Below are 18793 nucleotides of genomic sequence, written 5' to 3'. Positions count from 1 at the left end.
AGGCCCTTGCCGCCCAGTCTACCCCAGCACCCAGGTCTCCCAGACCCCGCCCCCTCCTCCAGCCAGCACTTGCCCTCAGGCCCCCTTCCCATGACTAGCCTGGCGGGGGTGCATCCCTAATGAGCCTTGTCAACCCCGTCCTCGTACTTCGCTGTGGGCCTCACTCCCTGCATCCCCTGGCACTTGTCCACCTGGCCTCCCCTTAGAACTTGCCTGGTGCCAGGGGCCCTTCTCTTCCCCTCCTTCTCCCCCCTGCCCTTGTATGCCTTCACTCTGCTCCCCACTTCCCTCCCACCCTTGCATTATTTGTTCCGCCCTGACCAGCACGATGCGAATGATCAAGGCTTGGTAGGAAAGATGCCGTTGTTTTCTTCCCTGCTCCCCTCCTACCTTTTTTTCTTGTGACGCATTAAAACACCATTTGATGTATAGGCGCTTTATAAATACACAATAAAATAAATTCCCAGAATGACTGTCGTTCGTCTCTTCATGAAGTCAACAAGGTACTGCTTTTCTTGAAACATATCAGGAGAACGCATACCTTTCTTAGATAGGTCCTCTCACATAAATTATGGGCTTCAGCCGGCAACCATGGAAATTATTGAACTCTTCACACAATTTTACTCGGCCTTCTATACTTCAGATCTGCCTAATACGACAGAACAAATCTATCTATAAATCTACCCCACTCCAAAGGATCTCTCCTATGGAGCGGGAGCTATTGGAGGCAGTTATTGCGCCTGAGGAAATACTACAAGCAATTAAGGAATTGCCCCTTAATAAAGCTCCAGATCCGGATGGCTTTCCAGCAATTTTATATAAGATTGTCAGGGTGTCGTTGGCCGGCAAACCGGCAACACTATAGAATTCATTCAGGTCTACGGAGAATAGTAAATTCATTTTCAAGCAATGAAACAAATGGTATTTGGTACACGGTTCTTACAGATGAGGCAAGCTAGCTACAACTCACCAACAATAATATTGATGATAAACTGGCAGCCATCCCAAAACATAGCCATAAAGAAGGGGTACCAAACAGGGGTGCCCGCTTTCCCCACTGTTATTTGCAATTTACCTTGAGGCATTTTTAAAATGGATTGGAGCATCAGATCATATAAAGGGCATTCCATTTGGATGGGAGGAACACAAAATGATGGCCTTTACGGATGATATGCCCCTTGCAATAATGGAGCCAGATCTCTCCTTATCCATTGTAATCTAAGAAATAGGGGAATTTGGTGCAGTTGTAGGTCTTAAAATAAACATTAGCAAATCAGAAATACTAAACCTATCGGTCGAAGGCGAAACTAACATTAAGATTGATTCTCACTGCAGCAGTTGTAGATGAACTAGAACCGGTGGACATGTGCACTAGATAGGTCGAAAGGAATATCCAGCACAGGTTAAAGAGACGCCAATATTCTAAAAGATATGTCAGACAATGGACTAATAGACTCATGGCAATAATCCACCCAAAAGAAAGGGGCTACACCCACATGTCATGTGTTCATAGGTTCATGGGACATGGGCAAGGCTAGACCACTTCCCAACGTGAAATTAAATATTTAATTCAAAATGAGACAATGACATACCGCCACTATGCCTGTCCGACCATACCCCGTAAGGATGCAGGAGAAACTTGGCATCACGTGCCCAAACGTAACAAGGTGGCACATGAACGTCAGTCTATACAAAAACACAGACCCAAAAAAAAAAAAAAAAAAAAAAAAAGATTACAGACACAATAAATGACTATTCATTTACAAATCAGCAAACACGGTTCCCCAACAAAGCAGCCCTATGCAGGGTTCGAAATTGAGGGGAGCTGGGAGCTATTTAGCTCCTGCTTGTAGCCTTGAAGAGCCTGGTTAACTTGACACCAAAAGCTACCAGGAGCTGCTTTTGGCTCGCCAGGGAATTGATGCCGAACAACCACACCTATGTAATTTGAACTCTGTGCATTTGGGACTATCCATAGATAGACATTTAAAGCAAAATACATCATAATTAATGGACCCGTTTATATGTTTGCATCATATTTGAAAGTTATATTTGCAGAACGCTGTGTACCAGCACCTTGTTCCCCATTATAAGTTCCAGATCCCTGGTTAATGCTGGATACCCAGCTGCTGCTTTTAGCTCCTGTGTATCCATTCTTAATTTCGATCCCTGCTGTGGGCCTCAGTCAAGGCCTACATGAGAGGCCACATTATAAAAGCAGCATCATATCACAAGAAAGGGTCTCTTAATGTACGAAAGAAGGCAGAACGGAAAATCAAAGACCTAACAAAAAAATACCCTTCAATCCCAACAACCCTCTTTCAGAGCGACATTTAATTTAAATGAAATGTTTGAGAATTTGGCCCTTTTGGCACGCTTCAGACTCAAACAGTCATACTATGAACAGGGAAAGAAGGCAGGTAGACTACTGGCTTAGCAACTGAAGAAAAACCAAGGGGAGCACAACACCCCCAAATAAGATTGCAAACAAGTGTGCGAATTTCCGCACTTCACTGTATAAATCCTCAGACAAAAAGGGATCAGAAAGAAAGAACAGACTTCCTGAACTCCCACCAGATACAGATGATCCATCCTTTGATTGCAAGCTCTCCAAGGACCCTCATAGCAGAATTGGAAATCAAAAAAGCAATCAACAAAAAGCCCTCGTGGAAATCCCCTGGGAAGACGGTTTCTCCCTAGAATGTTACAAGATCCGTATAAACCAAATTGCCCCATTACTAGTGCAGGTCTTTAAAAAAGCAGGAGAGTGAAGCTTGTTCCCAGAGGAATATATAACGGCAGTAATCGCAGTGATACGCAAACCGGGTAGACCCCCACAAAACATGTGCCAATTTTCGGCCATATCTCTAATCAAGCTCAACATCAAAATCTATGCCAAAATACTAGCAAAACGGTTGCAAGAACATATATCCTCATGAATACACCGGTCTAAAGCAGGCTTTGTTCCAGGCTGCTCTCCAAACGCCAAAGTGAGAAAAGTACTACACATGTTATAAAAAGAAAACGGATCAAGATCCTCCAAGAAGTGGCTCATTACTCGATGCAGAAAAGGCTTTTAGATAGGGTGGAGGGAAAATAGCTCTTCGATATGATGCAGAGGTTCGGCCTAGGCTCCTCATATACAAGGAAGGCCTCACAAAAGCCCAACAGCCAAAATAAGTAAAAGACACTGCTCAAACCCATTCACGAAAAATGGGTGGACCTGGCTGGGATTCTCCTCCATCCCTGCTACTGTTTATACTCACCCGGGAGCCACTATCCATAGCTATCGCTCGAATCACGATATAGGAGGGCATACAAAAGCGCAACGGAGGCAACTAACGCTATACACAGGTGTGTTTCTAACCCTCTCCAATGCGTGCAAATCCCTCACCAACGTCATGGCCTTAAATAGACCACTTCTCCCACCTGTCAGGGTACAAAGTCAATGGGTCCAAGTGCAATGCTTTACTATCTCCTCATCCATGACAATAGCAGATATGCAAGGCCATGATTTAAAATGGTCCCTGGAACGCCACTCATGACTCTAGATCCAAATATCAAGTAATGTGAGTGAAATGATATCAAAAAACCTAGACACCCTGCAGAACACCCTTTCAGGAGACATGGTGAGATGGCAAAAACAAAATGTGTCGCTATGCAGCAAAATACAAGAAGCCAAAACGTCTGTTATCCCCAAACTAAATTACATTTTGAACATGACCCCTCCAAGGCTTTTTCACAGACGCCAAGCACCAAAATTAAAAAGTTTGTGTGGGGCGACTTCAGAGCACGGCTGAATATGACTCAAGCTTTATTCCAGTACTCAAGATGGAGTTATGAAACTACTGCACGTAGAGCTATATTATCTATCACACGCCTATCGGAGATGTCATGCGCATTCGCAGATAGCGACCCAGAATCAGACTGGTTAACATTTTAATTAGAGGCCACAACACCTCTTATAAGCAAGAACTTGGATACAGAGAACCATGAACACTCGCGCACTCAAAGCACTTGCTTTTCTGCCCTTCTTCCACTTTCCTTTCTCATTCTTTGTAAACCCCCCCCCCCCCGGTCCACGTCTAGCTTTCATTGATGAACCAAATATTCTTCCATCATACTCCTTCCTCTCACCCTCTTTCTTCCTGGCAACTTCAACCTTTTTTCTTTTACTTATGTTTCTCTTCTTTTCTATCCCTCATTGACCCCAATCTTAACCAAATTCCCCGTCGTCCTCACATCTCAGATTCCTCTCAACCTAATTTTCTCCTCCCTTGCCTCCATTTCCTCAGTCTCAACCTATCCTATCTATCTTCTGATAATTATCTTCTCTTCTACTTCTCTTCCTTTCACTTATTAATTTATTAAGAATTCTAGTATACCGCGCCGCATGTGCCACAGGGCAGGCGCATCCAAACAGACAAGACAAACACAGCAACAAAAACCTTAAAACCGTACAAGAGTCAAGGTGAGAACCTTGCGTCTAATTCCAAGCTTGACTGGCAGCCAATGTAGGTCCTGTCTGGCTACAGTGACATGTGTTTGTCTGGATAGACCCATAACCGGCCGAACTGCACCATTCTGTGTGACCTGTAAAGCAGAAATAGTGGACTGCGAAGAGCCACTGAGCAGACTGTAGCAATAGTCAAGGCAGGAATTAATGAGGACTGAGGCCAAAGTTGCTGTAGTCTCGCGGGTCAAAAAAGGTCAAATATTGCACAAGAGTTTATTCATCGAGCCACAAGAACATCTGATATGGGCCACATGGTAATTCATAGTAAGCTTGGCCTCCAGGACTACGCCAAGAGTCTTAACCTTCTTGACCACCGGTATCAAGGAGTCAAGAATAAGGAAGTTCTTGTACTCCACAGGGAGCGGCTTCAGTTTAGAGCTGGAGTCAACCAACAGAAGCTCTGTTTTGTTTGCATTAAGTGCAAGCATGTTGACAGCCATCCAGGAATGAATAGACTCATAAATGTTAATCAGATTGGCCGAGTCAACAGAATGCGAGCCAGAGAGTTTAACGACAGTCTGGGTGTCATCTGCATAATTCGCATACTTGACACCAAGGCTGTCAAGGAGTTGTAAGAACGGGATCATATAAACGTTAAACAACGCAGATTAAATACAAGACCCCTGTGGCACGCCACAGGTATTAGCGGTAGGTTTCGAGGCAATTTCACCTACACTCACTCTAGAATTCCTGGAGCCCAAAAAGGAAGAGATCCATTGGGTTGCCTTGGGGGAGCAGCCCACTACTGACCAGAGTCTATCCTCTAATAACGTATGATCAATGAGATTAAAGGCAGAAGATAGATCCATCAAGACAGCTGGTTGCCCCTAATCAATGTTCTGCAGCAGATTAGCCTTGAGGTCCAACATAGCAGCGTCAGTACCAAACCCCTTCCTGAAGCCAGACTGGTGGGGCTGGAGAATATTATTGCCCCCTACAAAATTCTGGAATTGTGTATGCAAAACCTTATCCAGAATTTTTAAAAGAAAGGGCACATTGAAGATAGGACAATAATTTTCCAGCACAAACTTGTAATCTACATTGTGCAACCATGATGTTTTCACAGGTTGACCTACAACTTTTCATCTCCACACTTTTCTCCTCTCTCCCTACCACCACGTCTTACGCCTCTGACTCCATTGACAACGTAAATTTTGACCTTCAATCTTTCCTTCCATCAACTCTATTCCTCATCGATTTCTCCTATTAAAGGGCAGAGAATCACTGGAGAAAAACAACAAAACACACTTCTGACCTTAATTCTTGTTCTACTATTCACTCTTCCTATAACTCATCTATCTGCGAAAAAACAGTACTTCTCTCGAATCATCGCTTTCACATCTGCGTCTTCTATTTCAAATCCTTAATTCTAACTACACTTTCCACCCACCTGACCCCTTTTTTTCCTACCCCTTTCCTCTATTAACTGTGCAGACTATTTTGCCAGGAAAGTCTCATCTTTACACACCAATTCCTCTTACCTCATTGGCCCTTATACACACTCTCCACCTTCCTCTCCTTCCCCATCTTTCCTATTTCCCCCCCCCACTCTTAAACTGTCCCCTCTCATTTCCTAAACCCTGTTCATCATATTGCCCCCATCTTGATCCCATCCCCCCTTGTCTCATCCCTACTGTCTAAACTCAATTATTCTGCTACCTCACTGTCCTTTTTAATCTTCTGCTCGCCTCTTCCACTTTTTCCTTCCGGTTTCAAACATGCCATCATTATCGCTACACTTTAAAAAACTCCCCTTGACCCAGCACTCGCCGCCCACCCCCCGCCCCCATCCCATCTCTCTTCACCCCATTTTATCTAAACTTTTAAAAAGGGTTTTCTATTCTCAAGTTCCCTCTTTACACCTGCACTCTCCTCCCTCCACTACGATCTGGTTTCCGTCCTGCACATTCTGCGGAGACAGTTCTACTCCATGTCTCTAACACCCTTCTCAATGCTGGTCACAAGCTCTCTTCAAGTTAGTCTCCTCGATCTCCATGTGGCTCAAATTAAGCTCTTTTTCTCTTTCTTTCCTCACTCACTTCGCTCTGCGGTTTCCCTTGCTTAATTTCGATCCATTCCCGTTTGTCCTTGCACTACCTTCATCTGAACCCTGCAAAAACTGAAATCCTAGGCTTTCCCCCTTCCTCTAACCTCCGGTATTGCATTCCCCCCTGCACTCCGCCAGGCTCCTAATCTCAGCATATTTTTCGACTCTCCTTCATCCTTCCCAACTCATAATGGTAACACTGCTCAAACCAGTCGATTTCAGCGCCACAATCTTCGTCAAGCCTGTCCGTTTGTCATTTAATGTCAGCATGCTTCTTATTTCTTCACTCATCTTTTCTAACATTGACTATTCTCTTCTTGTTGGCCTTCCTGACGCTCTCCTTACATCCCTTTGGTCTGCTTATAACTCTGCTATTCTTCTCCTTTTACCTCTTTGTTCTTCTATTTCTTCCTCCTCCTCCTCACCCGCATCTCTACCATTTCAGCCCTGCCTCCTCGTTCACTTTCTTTGTATTGTCTAAGTGCACCCACAAACTCGCCCCTCTTATCTGTCCTTTCTCTTTTCATTCTCCCCCACACTCCCTTTTCTCTCAATTGCAGTATTCTCTACTTTGCTCAAAGCCAGTTTGCATCGCTTCCGCTCCTTTGCTCTTCCACCACCTAAATATTGGAATGATTTTCCTCTCACTATACACTCGTCTGCTTCTTACCATGTTTTTCCATACCCATTTTAAGAACCACTTCCCATCTCTTTCTGACCCCATAGCCCCTGCTCTCCATTGTGAATATTTGCCTGTCATCTGCTCTTGGTGTTTATTGTACCGTTGTATTTTTTTAAAACTTTATTTCAGTCTGAGAAAATCATAAAAGTATAGCACAAATAGTTAATAAAATTACACCAGATTAAATGTGGGTCGTCAATTGCAATCATTAAAAACAATGACCCAGATAAAATTACATAATTAAATATATTATTAAAAGTACAAAATTCATTTCACCATAACTCAACATATTGATGTACAATTCATAACCAATGAGAAATCTAGGGATTACTTAATACTAGATAAAAAAAATGAGTTGGAAAATGGATTGAAACCGTCCTATGGTGTCATATTAGTCTTTGGTGTGGGACTGGCTACACTGGGCTTTACCAACACTAAAGTTAATTTTGTGCTCAGACCACGAGACTCCCAACAGAACAAAAGCCCCGCTTCTCTGCCACCATGCTCGTGCTATAGATGTCGCGACTGCAACGATTGTGTATTCTGCATACGGCCTCTGCCTCAGTTAACCTCTGTTGGGGCATAAAAGTGTGTTCCATACTTAAACACTACAATACAGAAAGGACATTGATTTGAATAGTTCCTATTTCATTGCGACTTAAATGAGGAGACTGGTAATCTGCCCAATCGAAATTGTATGTACAAGGAAAGTTTACAGGGATTGTTTAATAAGCGCAGCTACACCAGGCCTGTGGATACATTCAACCAGTTGTCCATACGCTTCTCCCTAGACTACTCTTTATGCAAATCGACTATTTGCCTGCATTTCTTGGTTATCAGACAGGGGTTTAACCACATCTCATCCAGCTGCATCCGTTACAGATCTCTTATGTATTTGAACCATGGCAGGGAACATATATTTTGATATCACAGCATATCCAGGAGGGCTTTCTGAATAATTTCAAATGTAGGATTTCCTGACCAAATCCTAACCAAATGCAATAAGGGTTTAATTGAATGTGGTCTATGATAGATGAGAGCCCCTGTTCAAAGTGCAATGAGAGGTTTGGCGTACTCAGAGGAACTGCAAACAACATTTTAAAATGAAATAGTTTTCCTTTGCTGTCAAACTATGGGGTTCCAATGCCTCCATAATGCAGTACGATATAGCACAGATAATGCCCGTGCTTGGTAAACCTTCAATGCCGGCAAAAGGATATTGTTACCAAAAGATTAGAATTAGGCCAAAGTAGCACTTGTCCTCTTTTTTAGTATCAGGTTGGGTTTGTCAACATGGTTTTGCCAAGTTATGTCCCAAATCAACCTGATTCCAAGATAAGCGAAAGTTGCAACATCCTCGATTTTGGATTCCCCTATTTTTAATTGCATGCAGGGACATCATTAAAGGTTTTCGTGCACATCATTAGTTTGGTCTTTTCAGTAGTTGTTAGGCCCTTTAAATCCCAAAAAATTACAAAACCATCTTTAAGTGTAGTTAGGGCAGAAGGGTGCTGGATAAGAGAACAATGGTAGGTGCGACATTAGCAGAGGAATCTTCTCGCCCACTGAAGTGGGAGCCATCAGATGCATTTTGAGGAATTTATTCCAGAACCCAGTGGTATGTAAAGTGCTTTTGGGGAAAGTGGTCAATAAATACCAAGAACTACGAATACAAAGTACAAAATACATAAAAGGAACTCAAAAATACATTAAAGAGACAGCTAGTGGTCCTGGCAATGGAGGTTTTACACACTGTTAACTTTTTCCCCAGTGCACACGACAAGTTGGCTTCTCTCATCTGCCCTGGTCAAGGGTGGTCTGTAACTAGTATGAAGCAAAGCAGGATTGCCCAGACAGTGCTCTAAAGTGTTCCCCACTCAGTATTAAAATGCCTATGGACATTCCTAAATGTTCACTCAGAGTTTTAAAATGTATATTATGTTCCCTAACCATGTGTCAAAATAACAAGTGAAAATCCTTGCTGAAATAAAAAAATGAAGGGGATCACTATCAAAAGCCCTAATGTAACGGGTCATGCTGGTCATCAAACAGGAGACCAAAACTACCACCGACTTTTGTACAGGTCATGTTGATAATGGACACCCTTCATCACTTAAGCTCTGAAGGATGTCAGTGACACCTTTCAAGTCATTTGTAATGTCAGGGTAGTAAATAAAATAAATGTTAACATTTAAAATAATACAGGAAATGCCAGCCAATTACAGTTTATGAATGCAACATGGTCCCCAGTTTCTCATACTTTGCACAGCAAACACAACGAAGTCAAAGGGTTCTTACCTTGGCCTTTTGTTGCCCCACCTGAGAAAGAAATAGGAGATACTTTTAATTTTCCCCAAACAAAATGGATGCAAGAAAGAAGGCGGCAAACGCTGAAGCTCAGAGAAAATTCCTTTGTGGGCACATTGGTGAGGAGGCGTGTCCAGCAGGGGTACTCATTCCGTGGCCCTCTAGATGTTTGGCATTAACACTCTTACGGTCCTTTACCATTGACTATCTGGAGTTCAAGTTCAAAGCATATCGAGGGCCACACAATGAGTAACATGGGTGATTGGATGCAACTCCATCATGTAGTCATCACCTTTCCAGTCCCAGGCTTTCAATTAACTATGTGATGCATTCTGGGAGTTGTAATCTATGTTAACATTCCGTGAACACATGGGCTGAGGCTTCAGATAAAAGGAAAACCCAGGAATGGAAGGCATGGTGACAATGAGTCATCCAATTGGTCAAGGAATGGGATATAGAATTGCATTCATAATATAAAAGAGAAAAACCACATTTCCGAAGCCCTCTCTACGGGTCTGTACGGGAACTAACTTTCCGATTTCAGCACCACCACCTGTAGACTGGATTTGTCTTAGAGCGACGGGAAGAACTAGATATTAAAAATGTTACTCCAAGTAGAACTCTGCTGCGATATTCTCCTCCTTCCTTCTAAGCAATGCTGAGTGGACTTCACACTTCTCCCTGCTTCCCCCACCATATGAACTTTGCCCCAATCACTTCACAGGAAGTGACATCATACTGCCTTCAGCATACTGAACTCACATGTGAAAAAGTCAAATATGCACAAAAGAAACACATGACGTAGTCTCATAGAAGAGGTTAAAATACCTGGTGACCACATGAGGACACCCCAGCCTTCACTGCCACGCAATGCCAGGTCAGCAGTTCATAAACCACTGCGTCAGACTTAGGAGGAGATAACAGCCTCCATGTGCTTGCTCCAAAGTGAGCTACTAAGGGAATGACTCAACCTAAAGCTGCACGTCTCAGTCGCATAAAGTAGGGCATCCAAATGACAAACCAGTCTCTGAGGTAGTGAGCGGGAAAAAATGTGTGTCAGTTTCAAATACACACTCAAGATTGCGTCAGGCATTCCCCCTCCTACAAACTGATGAATCCCAGCTTGTACTTCACAAGACCCTTATTTGTGCCACTGTACCTGAGGTGGTGAACTCTTCCACTATGCCGGCTGATGTGGTGAAGTTTACGCCACTAACCGTGGTCCAGGAGTCTGTGAATATGGCATCAGGCACCGTTGCATTCGATGACCCAGCAGTGGTGATGGTTGAAGACACGGTAGTCGCCTCGGTCAGATTGAGGGAACCCGGGGTGTTCGCTTGAGTCGCATTGGTGGACTGTGTGCCATCAGCAAGAGTTGTGGCGACAGCTGCCATGGTTGTAAGAGTAACAAGGAGGCTCCCATTTAGGTCACGCAAGCTTGTTGTGGTCCCAATGTCTCCAACGGTGGTGCTCTTATTCGAGTTTGGCGTGCTTGTGGTGGGAAAGGCTCCAACTGCTGGTGGCCCTGCAAGCAAACCAGACTTGTGAGAACCTGTATTATACACAGCAAAGGAAACATTTAATTCTTCCTCACCCTTTCCATCAAGCAATTGAGGAAGAAGACTGGCCATCCCACAACAGATCCCTAGCTTCCTATTGTGTGCATCACTCTGCAGCCATTACTAAAGGCCTTACTATTTATACCCTGCAACAAAGGTTTTTTTGGTATCAAAGTAATAAATAAAACTTAAGAGGTAAATTCAGCCCACATTTCGTTCAATCATTTACGCATATACAAACATTTTATCAATCGCTCATTGTTAGTATAGAACACTTTCCAAGGCATTTACTCTTTGAATAATCATTTCGCCTGCTAAAGAATGTAGATTACAAACGCCACGTTTTCCACACATCTGGACAAGACAAAGGCGAAAGCATGAACACTTTCGTCATGAGGTTGCGGAAAAGGGCAAAACATTGCGAATTCAACAGAGGAAGCCCTAAAGTCACGCTTCTGGAGACTGCAAATCGCCTGATTTTAGAAAGAAATTATTGCACAAGAGCAGGACCCTTGAAGAAATCTTACAACTTGCCAGAGCAGACACCACACTATCGCTGCACACTGAATCTTTAAGCCACATTAAAATCACGTAAACTACCGCAACAGCATCCCTGTGTCCTGTGCGTATGATGGAACGCAGTTAAGAACAATAGAAATGTTACAGGTACGGCTACAATGTCTTACACATTGCCCATGCTTGGCCGTAGGCCACAACTGCGACACACACAGGTGAAAACCACTTTCAATCGGTGTGCAAAAAAAAAAATCAAGTTCTTCCAGAAAGCTGAAAATCAGAGACACCAGACGGCGGGAGAGTCACCGTCCGAGGCGAGAGAGCCCTCGCTCAAGCATGTGGCAGTCCCCAGCAGACAGAAGACCGTTCACACAGCAGAACCAGGGAATCGTCCCACAGGGACAGATGACATGGAGACGGAAGAGAAGACGCACCGAAGTGTTCTGGGCTGTTTGGCTGCATTCGCTGCTCTCCTACAAGCAGTCGGCAAGGAGAAGGTTGCGTTTAGCAGTACCACGTTTGGATTTTGTGGACTCTTGATGAACTAAACCTGCTTTTGATTCGGACTCGATTTCAGCCCCTGTTCTGATCCCGCCGAAGGCCCCGCCCACTCCCCGCACCGATTGGAGCACTCCCGCTTCAAAACACACAGGTACGCGCACCGAAGTTTGTCTAAGTGTGCTGGGCTGTTTGGCTGCATTCGCTCCTCTCCTGCTCTCCTACAAGCAGTCGGCAAGGAGAAGGTTGCGTTTAGCCGTACCACGTTTGGATTTTGTGGACTCTTGATGAACTAAACCTACTTTTGATTCAGACTCGATTTCAGGTACTCGTTGGCAATAGTGAAACTACCAGCGAGAAGAAGTGACTGCCTCCCCCCTCATTGCTTTCTAGCTCCTGACTTCTCTCTTTCTGTTACAGCCCCTGTTCTGTTCCCGCCGAAGGACCCGCCCACTCCCCGCACCGATTGGAGCACTCCTGCTTCAAAACACACGGGTACGCGCACCGCGCGTGCACCGAAGTGTGTCTAAGTGTGCTGGGCTGTTTGGCGGGTCGACAGGGCATCAGGTAAAATTCTTGAAAGATGCCCCTTTCAATTTCTCATGAGGTTTACATGAATTCAAAACGCAGTGTGTTTTCTCTGTTAGATTGAACTATTTGTTCCTTGATTTAACTGCACTTATTTCTGTGTAACTTTGTGTTTGTACTTTAATCTGGCACTACTGCGTTTACAATACCATATTACTCTTAATTATACTACTCCAAAACCTATAGTAGTCAATTCGAGGGGGCCAACATAATCAACCACCATTGTTGGAATCTGATAGTAATCGAATAGCAAAATGGTGGTTAGTCTACATAGCAGTAAAAGCCTTGCAGAAGGGAATTCTCATATAGGGATGAATGCATCAAACCCGGTGCTATTACATGGCTCTGATTTAGAATCAAATACAATTGCACCACAGGCATCGGCATTCGATGCTGGCATAAATGATACTAACAACATTCCATACAGCCTGCAATCAATGGCAACAGAACCTAATGATGATAAAATCAAACACCCTCCTTTCGGTACACCTAATGTATCAAATGCTGACGCAGTGTCAAACAAAACGCCCATTAATGCAAAAACCTCTGTTGTAGCAATTCAAAAGATCAAAGAAAAAGATTCACATGGGTTCTCGGCATTTGTAAAGCAAGATGATAAAAACCATGTGGCTCCCAAAATTATTTCTGATGTTTCTTTCCTGGCCCCTGCACTGATTGGCGAATGGGAGAAACGTTGTAGAATTTCTCTTACCCCGAACTCACTGGTAGTATTCTTACCATCGGAAGTTGAACGAATCTGTTTGCATAATATACAGGAGGGACATTCTATGCACTCTTTTGCTGGTACTGAACCCTACCATCATGAACGAGTGAAGAGACCCTCCTGTAGTTCACCCATATTTTGCAAAATATCTAATGGCCATGGGCCTATACCGGTTCCCACTCAAATGGTGAATGAAACATTTGATCAAGACATGTGTTATGAGGCAGGGGTGTGTCCTATTCCAGACAAAACTCCACGATCTAAGTCCCAAGGTCAGAATAATGATGATGATTTAAGCAACTTTCCGATGATTTCTTCCCTTCTAAATCTATTGGACAAGGGTCATGATTTAACGCACATGCATATTAACTCCTTAAAAGAAATTGTGTTAGATCTAACCAACAAAGTAGCTAAAATTGAGGGTATGCTGATTTCTCAATCTGCAGCTCATTCAGAAAAACGAGCACTTGTTGATGCATGCTTATTGAAAGCCCTGTCAGCTAATGCTCAGACGTGCAGGAATCAATATTCCCAAACAACTGCATCTCCCCAAATTATGATATCAGAGCAACGCACGTATCCAAGAGCTGTCGTGGAAGGACCTAAGGAGGAATGTACTCCCTTGGAATGTCCAGTGTCATCTATTCTTTTGGATGAAGTTAAGCAAAACTCACGGAGATTGGATGAGTTATCTTGCTTACTAACAAGACAGCATTTGGAATTAAAATTCAGTGTGGGGCGACTTGAGGAGTTTGTTGATGCAATTGGCTCTATGCCTCTTCCACAAGAACCTGTACTCAATAGCCCATCACCCTTAGTGAATGCCATTATTAAAGCTGAAGAAGAAAATTCAGAAGCGATACTATTATCGCTGAGAATCTGGTCAAACCAAGTGAAAGAGGAGGTGCTGTGAGCAGTGAATGTGAGGACAATGATTCTGAAGGGACTCAAATTATTTATGTCACGCAAAATGAAGCGTGCCCACGTTAGGGCAATCAAAAGAGAAAATAAACAGAAAAAAAAGTTCTCATGCTCAAACAACTCTGATGATTCAAGAAAATAGTAAAAATAATAAGAAAAACAAAAAGAGGGCGAAAACTGCTGTTGATGTGGTTGAGATGCAATCATCCAATTCATTTTCAGGTTCTGCAAATGAATCAAAGATTGACTTGACACAACTGAATGAAGAATCCAAGGTGGTTCTAAATGTGGCTCCTTCAGTCGGTTCACACCCCCAAACAAATAAAAAGGGAGCCTACATGAGGAAACCATTGGATGATTTGGGGGTGGGTGACTCAGGACAGATGTCTCAAGGTCGCCTATCGACCTTTTATCCCCTCATTGGGAAAAAAACCACAGTATTAGGACAGATGAAAGAACAAACTCCTGATACGAATCTGGGTGCAGTTCCCAAACAAAAAAAGGTATGCACTGTGAAGATAAAAAACAACTCCTCAAGGAATATGGATAATATTCAATCCATTGAGCACCTTGAAAGACACAGTAAACATCCGGTAAATCAGGTAGATTCAATTGAATGTGAGGGGGCATCCAACACTGAGGCACTAGACGCCGCAGACACCAGGGAATCTGACGAGAGCAAACATCCTTCCCGAGGCAGCCCTGAAAAAGGTGAAACTAAATACGTATTCAACTGAGACATAAGGTATTTTCTGGGTTGGTCCAGTGATCAGGCAATCAATGGCAAACAAAGGCTAAACAGATTCTGTTTAACATTTTTAAGGATAGTCCTCAATTGAGAACTCTTCACATGGATGACATTGAGTGGTTGAGATTGGCAAACCATAACAATCTCAGAATGATTTGTGCTCCTCACTCAGCTATAATACTCAGGTTATTGTAGGACCATAGAGAGGACTTCAACTCACATGGGCTAACACTACACCTGTTCAGGACTATTGAAGAGGCAGAGGAATTTCTAAATGAAGTATTAAAACCTGAGGTAGTAATGGGGGCCTCTCAAGCCACTCCATTAGATGGGTCTGAACAAACTGTTGAATTAATCTCCAAAATATCAGAACTGGTGGGAGCCACTTCTAACATTCCATGGCTTGCCCCTTTAATGACTTCTATTCTTGAATTCTCCAATAAGCAAAATAAGCCATAGACAAAAAATGCTACAGCCTCGAATGCACAGAGTCTCAAAATATTGTCTTGGAATTGTTGCGTGAAAAGGAACTTAGAGAATTGGTCCTCCAACTATGTAACAATGGGATCTCCCACGATTACAATATTACAGGAAACAATGTGTGTCAATGAACTGAATATTGAGGGATTTTCTAACTTCTGTTTACCGGCTATAAGAGGTATAACGGGTCGGCCGTATGGGGGCATTGCTATACTTATAAATAATGCCACAAATCACAACTCGAAGGTTATTTTTGCAAAACATGGAATGTTAGCAATTGAGTCCCTCCTTATTGGTGTGTCGACCTGTGCATTTTTAATTGTATGTTTGTATTATAATCCCGCTAATTCCTCGATTGAGGCTGCATTTGATAACATGGATGAGTTACTCGAGCAAGCTATGGTTAGAAACTCGAATTATATGATTGTCATTGGGGGTGACTTTAATGCTGTTTGAGCACCCCCAACATCTAAGTTAATTCACAAGTGTAAGCCTTCACCTAGTGCCTCAGTGACTCTGGGGAAGCGTTGGGTCTCCTATTTCAAACAATGGAATATTCAACTACTGGATTATGAGACTGGTGACCATAAAGGGACTTGGAAGAGGGGGATTCAATCCTCCTATATTGACTATTTTTTTGTCTCCTCTGTATGTATGCTCTTGGTAAATAATGTATCAATCCATAAACAGACCCAGAGTGACCATTATCCGTTAAGTACAAGTATAAGATGCGATTTGGCATCCTTGAAAAAGATGTTGCTCTGGGATTGGTGACCCTCCATCGAGCACAGACTTCTGTGGGATGGCATCCGAAAATGTGTAGAGAACTTTCGTTTCTGGTCCAAAGAGATGTAATTTGTGTGTCTAGTACTGCAGATCTATTTACTAACACACGCAGAAGAGAAGAATGAAACTCGATCATAATTAAGTAACATATTGAATATCTTGCCCAAAAAGCGAAAACCCTAAACTTAACCGGTGAAAGTGGTTATGATTCAGTAATAGCAATGGTTAAGAGGAACAAAAATCGTTGTCTGCGTGCATTGAAGCAGAGACATGTGCAGTACATGCACTATTACGTTGCCAAAAATAAGATGATGAATTATTATAGGCACAAAATAAAATCTATAAAATTTAAAATGACGCTTTTAGCGAATAAACAAATGATGAAGCATCTCATTAATCATGATACTAGGAACATTTGGGCAATACTAAATGGCAAAAAGGGGGCGTTGTTGCATGATTTTGGTTCACCAATTGCTTCGTCAACATGGATTGACTATTTCAAATGTAAATGCAGTCTGCCTTTGAAATTTATAAAGTATAACTCAGGCATACTTGAATATAATTCTAAGGAACACTTATTATATTCCTTGAATGAAATTATTGACGCAATCAACCATCTTAACTACTCTAAGGCTGCTAGGCCTGATGGGCGTCCTGCCTGTATTTTAAAAGATGACCCCCATTTTTGGGGTGCCATTCTCTACACTAAGTTTGCCTATATTCTTTCGACTAACTCTATCCCTAAGTCATGGCTCAATGCCATAATCATTCCCTTGTATAAGAAGGGTAATCCCAAATTACCTATGAATTTCAGGCCATTCGCACTGATGGACGCCTCTGAAAAAGTTTTTTCTATAATCTTACTTCGTCTCCAAAACTTAATCGAAACAAAAAGCATATTCTCCAAGTTTCAAACAGGGTTTCGAAAGCACATGGGGACTTTGTTAAATGCTCTCATTATTTCACACATATTTGCACAATCTAAAACACCAGAGTCCGGGGCTGTGTATATGGCAGAATTAGACATGAGCAGTGCTTTTGACTCAGTTATAAGAGAAGTATTATGGACAAAACTTATAAAACTTGGTTTCCCTTAAAGAATGGTTCAACTGGTTGCAATGCTACATAATCATAGAACGTATCAAATCAGAGTAAATAGGGATGGTGTTCTTACAGTTCCCATCATGACCATGACAGGAGTCAAGCAAGGCTGTAACATGGCCGCCACACTGTTTAATCTATATATCTGCAACATGGATATGTTGTGGAATGAAAGTGGCATGTTCCCTGTGAAATTAGGGGATCTGAAAATTTCGTGGTTATGTTTCGCAGACGATATTTTATTGTTTGATCGAACTCCCAGTGGACTACAACTGAAACTGGATTGATTCTCTAAATATGCAGCATCACATAATTTAACACCAAACTCTTTGAAATCACAAATTGTTGTTTTTCTTAACTTCAGAAAAATTAAATCGTACAACTAAATGGTATCATTGAATGTGAAAACACAATTCGATATCTTGGGTACCCTCTAAATGACGAGTACTCTCTTGAATTTTGGCAATCATATTTAAAGACGAAGGTGCATCCACTAGTATCCATGATGAAGGTTTTGTTAAGAACTATCTGAGTTCTCATTGCTACCGTTGATCAATTTCTATCTGTTGAAAGTTGAACCAATCCTTTCATATGGTTGGGACATGTGTCTTCTCGATGTGGGCAGCATACTAAATCAAACTCAGGGTAATGTATGGAAAAGCGTGATGGGGCTATCTACATCAATCCCAAATTCAATCATTAGACATGAACTTGGTCTATCTTCTCTAGCAGCCAGATGGTCTTGGAGAAAACTATCACGATATGTAGATATCATGGCGCCTCACAAAAATTCCTTGTACATGGATCTAAATGGGTTATTTGCCTCACCCAAATTAAAATCTATGAGCTTATTTGTTAATGAGATGGACTACATCCTAGATGATTGCGACTGCACGATTTTAGATCTCGTTATGCAGCTTCCTAAAGTTAAAAGGAATCTTTATGATCGTGATTGGTCTGCAACCTTGAATTGTAACAACTCATATAAATCTTATTTCGAATATGCTTGTAGGCCGCGAAAAAGAGTCAAGATCACCCTATCTGGTGTTATGCCCGTCAAGTAAGACACGTCGAGCGTACTTAAGGTTTAAATTGAATCAATACCACACACTTGAGAGAATTTATCACTGGCGAAAATGTAATGGTGCATTTACTAATCAGCACTGTCGTTTTTGCGATTGTGGGTTTACTGAAACCTTGAAACATCTTGTAGTTGATTGTACTTTTTTTTGAACATGACAGAAACAACTACTTGGGGATATTTGCACCAAAAGATACGGACATTTCGAAATCTTCACTTTGGGATAGTTGTATGTATGG

The 18793-nt window shown here is 42.4% G+C and overlaps 1 protein-coding gene across 3 annotated transcripts in view; it reads right to left on the bottom strand.

The window, feature by feature from the left end:
* Positions 1–18793, bottom strand: part of PTPRA (protein tyrosine phosphatase receptor type A) — an 874792-nt gene that overhangs the window by 392845 nt on the left and 463154 nt on the right. For all 3 annotated transcript variants that reach the window (XM_069632225.1, XM_069632227.1, XM_069632226.1), the window contains 2 exons: positions 10712–11077; positions 9544–9564 (listed from right to left, as the gene is read on the bottom strand). In XM_069632225.1, the coding sequence (XP_069488326.1) occupies positions 9544–9564; positions 10712–11077 (387 nt within the window). The remainder of the gene's footprint in view (positions 1–9543; positions 9565–10711; positions 11078–18793) is intronic.

This window comes from Ambystoma mexicanum, chromosome 6q (genome assembly GCF_040938575.1).
Source record: "Ambystoma mexicanum isolate Mex_15411 chromosome 6q, UKY_AmexF1_1, whole genome shotgun sequence".
Taxonomy (NCBI): domain Eukaryota; kingdom Metazoa; phylum Chordata; class Amphibia; order Caudata; family Ambystomatidae; genus Ambystoma; species Ambystoma mexicanum.
Note: the sequence above shows the minus strand (reverse complement) of the source record. Positions and strands in the feature narration are given on the sequence as shown.